Genomic DNA, 4,715 nt, shown 5'->3' with positions numbered 1-4,715 from the left:
CTGAGGCGGAAGGATCACCGGAGCCCAGCAGGTCGAGGCGGCGGTGGCCGGGAGTGGCCACTGCACTCCAGTCTGAGCGACAGAGTGAGACTCCAACTCAGAAAAAAATAAATAAATAAATAAATAAATATGAAATGGTCAATAACGGTAGACACGCCCTTCTTCCTGGACTTTCTGTTTTCTGTCTTTACTGAGGCCAGATCATTGTTTCATAAATAAATGTAGAGAATGTTTTGTAAATAAATGAATTATAGCAATAAATAATCAGCACAGGATTTTTGCGCAGACTAAAGTTTTTATTCCAAGCAGCTATTTTTGGTGTTTTGGAAGATATTTCTCTGGGCCCTTTGTGAAGAAGACAGCCTCACTGATGGCCTGGGTGATGTAATCTATATTGTTGGCATTGATACAGCTGAAGTTAATCCACCCATTCTTAGGGATGTAGATATGCTTCATCCTGACCAAGTAGTCCACCTGTTGGACTGTGATCATCACAGGGTTTCAGGTCCTGAGGTAGCCACCTCTAATTCCCCTCTATCTCAGGCAGGTTTATGAGGGAAAGGGAGTGTCAGCACATCTGGGGTTCCCAGAAGCTCTCTAAAGCAGCCCCACATTCCAGGGGAAATAATCAAAATCTGGAGCAAAACTAGGTATGAGTCACCTCATCAGTGAAGTTGAATGTTCATAGACCAAGGTCAGAAGGGGGGCCACCCACTCCCAGACACTCACAGTTGAGTCCAAGGTAGCCATGGGTCCCACTCTGTTCAGTGATGTGGTTCCAGGAGCCAGGGGTTCCCAGGAGCCGAAGCTTCTCCTTCACCTTTTCCTTGATCAGCATAATGTTCTTTACAACCTCTTTCAGACTGTGCTTCCTACCAAGGAAGGACAACAGAAAGTGAGGGTATGAGGTCTCCTACTTCATTGCCATTCCACTCTTCTTACCCTCAAAGTCCCCTATAGGCTGGGACGGTTATGAATGGGAGGGAGGTTTGATCCTGTATTCATTCAAGCAAGTCAAGCAGGCTTCAAGAAGATTTTGCCAGAGTAGCAATCCCCTGATGCTTTTGGATCTCCTCTTGCAATCTAGAAGAGTTCAAGTAACCCAACGGCCTGCGTCCAAAACAAATGTCCTATCACTCCCCCAGAGTAGGGCAACCCTTGGCATAGCTACCGCCTTGGTACAGAATGGGCAAATGATGAATGAAGGAATGAATGAATGCAGTAAAGAGGCCACACAGGCAGGGAGAGAAGCACCTGCTGAGTCCTATGAATCAGCAAGCCTGCAGGACTCAGAGGCTCTGTCCAGTACTTCCTGCCCCAGCCTCACCCTTACCACTGTCTCCGCAGAGCAGGGTTGCAGAGGATGGAGGTGATGATGCGTTCCCCTGTGCTGGGGGCGTTCAGCCACAGGGCCTGGGTGAATCTTATCAGCTGGGAGAGGACACACAGCAGCTGCTGGTTGCTGACTGCCACCACGACCAGGATCCCCACACCTTCATCTACAGCATTGAGGAGACACTTCAGCCTCTATCTCTGCCTCCATTCCCAGGGCCTTCACTTAGACCTCAACCTCCAACCATGCAAAAGAGAGAGCTGAACTATGAGGTCCTCATCTCAGCCCAGCCAGGGTGGTATGCAGACCCCCAAAAGTTACCAGAGGCTCTTGTCCTTCCAACAAAAGTACCCATAAGTCAGAGTCTTTTAAGAAAGAGTTTTTAGGCTGGACTTGCTGGCTCAGTCTGTAATCCCAGCACTTTGGGAGGCCGAGGCAAGTAGATTGCCTGGGCCCACAGGTTCAAAACCAGCCTGGGAAACTGGCGAGATCTTGTCTCTACAATAAATCAAAAAATTAGCCGAGTGTGGTAGCGTGCACCTGTAGTTCCAGCTACTTGGAAGGCTGAGGTGGAAGGATCGCCAGAGCCCAGAAGGGCTGGGGTGGCCATGAGTGTGTGCCACTGCACTCCAACCTGGGTGACAGAGTGAGTCTCAAAAAAAAAAAAAAAGAATTTTCAAAGAAAGAAACCTGAAAAGTTACTAAATCCTTCTCTCTCTCTTTTTCTTGCTTTTAGCTTTTAGAGACAGAGTCTTACTCTGTTAAGTAAGTGGAGTAGCATCCTCATTAGCTCACTGCAGCCTCAAACTCCTGGGCTCAAGCAATCTTCCCACCCCAGTCTCCCAAGTAGCTGTGACTATGGGTATACTATCATACCCAGTTAATGTGTAAAGATGAGTCTCACTATGTTGCCCAGACTGGTCTCGAACCCCTGACCTCAAGCGATCCTTCCACTAAATCACTGGGATTATAGACATGAGCCACTGTGCCTGGCCTTACCCTCTCATCTTATAGTGGAGGAAACAGAAGCCTGTGAGGTGAGGGTAAAAAGATTTAACCCAAGTAGGTTTGGGTAGCTAGTTTTAGTAACAGAACCCAATTTCCAGTTCAGTGCTCTTCCCTTCTGCCTTCATCATGCTCTCTCTGGAGTCCTCAGCTCCCTCCAGAGGGTAAGAGACATCAAAAACATTGTGCCATGAGTGCAGCACTTCAGCAACAGGCCCACCCCTCTCTGTCTTCCCACACCATACCATAAATGCCAAAAATCTTGGATAGAGACTGGCTGCAGAAGAACTCAAAACCTTGAGACACAAAGTATTGTAAGATCCTAGTATCTTCTTCCAAGTTGCCAGTGTAAAAACCTTGACAGGGAATGTCAAAAAACGGAAATACACGCTTGCTCTGTAGGAGAAAGGAGAACAAACAAGGAGATGGCTGGAGGAGAGAGCCAATGGCTAGAGGCAGGAAGGTCAGACAGGAGGCTGGACTCACCTTCATGATGGACATCAACTTTGCCCACTGACTCTTTGTTAACTTGCAGTCAATAATGTTCCCAATCACAAGGACACTGCCACTTGGGATCTGCTGAGGGTAGAAACGGTCTCATCAGGTGCCATCCTCCCAAGTGGTAGTGACACCAGGACATATAGGAGAGGGGTGCTCCTCCATGTTGGTTCCCACTAAAGGGTTGGGCAAATCCAAAACTGGAAAAGGCCCCGGATGACTCAAGGGGTGGAGGGGAGGAAAGGAACCTCAGACTGCAGGTCAGGCCTGAGGAGAAATTTCTCTACCTCCACCATACTGAGGAACATGTTGGGGTCCAAGCACAGATTCTTGGGGTTCCAGATGGAGTATTCATAAACTGTAAAGCCCATGTCCTGGAAGATGAGTCCATGTGGCTCTGTGGGAACACAGCCCAATACCAGCTGGCACATGGGAAATGGAGAGATAGAGACAGAGATACTGGAGAGTGGGGCTGAGAGTCACTGGCTGGAGATGGGCCATTAACAGGAAAAAGACATGTGTCGCTTGGCTTGTCTGCCATTTTTCCCATGACAGAGAATGAGGGCAACAGAGAAGATGGCAAATGGGATAGGGATTAGGAACAGGGACCTGCTGTCCCCATCTTGTTTAAGACTCACCTTTTTGAGAAGAGATGATGTACACTATATTAGCATCCCTATGCCAAGTTCTGAGAAACTGGACCCCAAGCTGGAAGGCACCACTGTCACCCACAGTGTGCACACCCCCTGCCTGTCAGCAAGAAACAGAAATAACACTTTGCTAACACCAAATGATTCAGATCATTGCTTTCTTGAAAGATCTTTCAAATCCACACAATGTGAGTCTGAATAACACTGAATTGGGCTTCTGCTCCTGGTTCTGCCCTTCAATGGCTAGAGCTGTGGACTCTCTGAGTCTCAGGTCTCCTTTGTCAATGCCAGTGGCTCCTGCAAGGACCCTTTTGGGTTTAAGGTTGTACAGAGCTGGATCCCGCTCTCTGTGGGGGTGAGTCAGGGGAGGGTCTGTCTTCTCACCCTGTTCTCCATGATGACTTGACTATGCTTTCCAAAGAGGAGTTCCAGGGAGGCCTGGATGAACGAGTTCATGCCCATTGTGGGCAAGTACTCGTAGTTCAGGGAGGGGTCCTGGGAAATCTGCTGTCGAGTCTTTTGCACCACGAGAGAAACCCAGGGGTGGCCTTTGTTGGTCAGGCAGACTGTGAAGGAAACAACAGAAGTACGGCCTTGGGGCCCTGGACCTGGGCCTCTGCATACAAGGCTCAAACAATAAGTCTGTCCCGGGCTCCTTGGGGCTTTGGAAAGTTGTCTACAACTTTCCTTTTCTCGTATTCTTTATAAAAACAACATGCTGGCCAGGCGTGGTGGCTCACACCTGTAATCCCAGCACTTTGGGAGGACAAGGTGGAAGGATCGCTTGAGCCCAGGAGTTCAAGAACAGCCTAGGAAAAACAGTGAGACCTCATCTCTACACAAAATCAAAAAATTAGCCAGGCATGATATTGCATGCCTGTAGTCCCAGCTACCTGGGAAGCTGAGGTGGAAGGATCATCTATGCCCAGGAGGTCAAGGCTGTCACCACAGCCTCATTATCGTGCCACTGCACTCCAGCCTGGCTCAAAACAACAATAATATCAACATACCTTGAGTGAATGTGTATAATTTTTGTCTTTTTAAAAAAAGACAATTGAAACCTCTGCCATTTTAAAGGTTAAAAATTATATACAAAAGCCGGGCTCGGTGGCTCAGCCTATAATCCCGCGCCTTTGGGAGGCTGAGGTGAGTGGATTGCCTGAACCCACGGGTTCGAGACCCGCCTGGGCAGCGAGACCTCATCTCTACAATAAATCAAAAAATCAGCC

General features: G+C 48.4%; 1 protein-coding gene across 1 annotated transcript in view; it reads right to left on the bottom strand.

Annotated features, from left to right (window-relative positions):
* Nucleotides 1–309: 309 nt before the first annotated feature.
* GOT1L1 (glutamic-oxaloacetic transaminase 1 like 1) overlaps nucleotides 310–4,715 on the bottom strand; it is a 5,473-nt gene continuing 1,067 nt past the window's right edge. Inside the window, exons 2-9 of the mRNA XM_008072372.1 lie at nucleotides 3,871–4,052; nucleotides 3,475–3,586; nucleotides 3,124–3,233; nucleotides 2,825–2,917; nucleotides 2,584–2,734; nucleotides 1,334–1,499; nucleotides 730–872; nucleotides 310–482 (exon numbers count right to left, since the gene is read on the bottom strand). Of these exons, the coding sequence (XP_008070563.1) occupies nucleotides 310–482; nucleotides 730–872; nucleotides 1,334–1,499; nucleotides 2,584–2,734; nucleotides 2,825–2,917; nucleotides 3,124–3,233; nucleotides 3,475–3,586; nucleotides 3,871–4,052 (1,130 nt within the window). The remainder of the gene's footprint in view (nucleotides 483–729; nucleotides 873–1,333; nucleotides 1,500–2,583; nucleotides 2,735–2,824; nucleotides 2,918–3,123; nucleotides 3,234–3,474; nucleotides 3,587–3,870; nucleotides 4,053–4,715) is intronic.

Source organism: Carlito syrichta, unplaced genomic scaffold (assembly GCF_000164805.1).
Source record: "Carlito syrichta isolate Samal-C Ts95f unplaced genomic scaffold, Tarsius_syrichta-2.0.1 Scaffold315142, whole genome shotgun sequence".
Classification (NCBI taxonomy): domain Eukaryota; kingdom Metazoa; phylum Chordata; class Mammalia; order Primates; family Tarsiidae; genus Carlito; species Carlito syrichta.
Note: the sequence above shows the minus strand (reverse complement) of the source record. Positions and strands in the feature narration are given on the sequence as shown.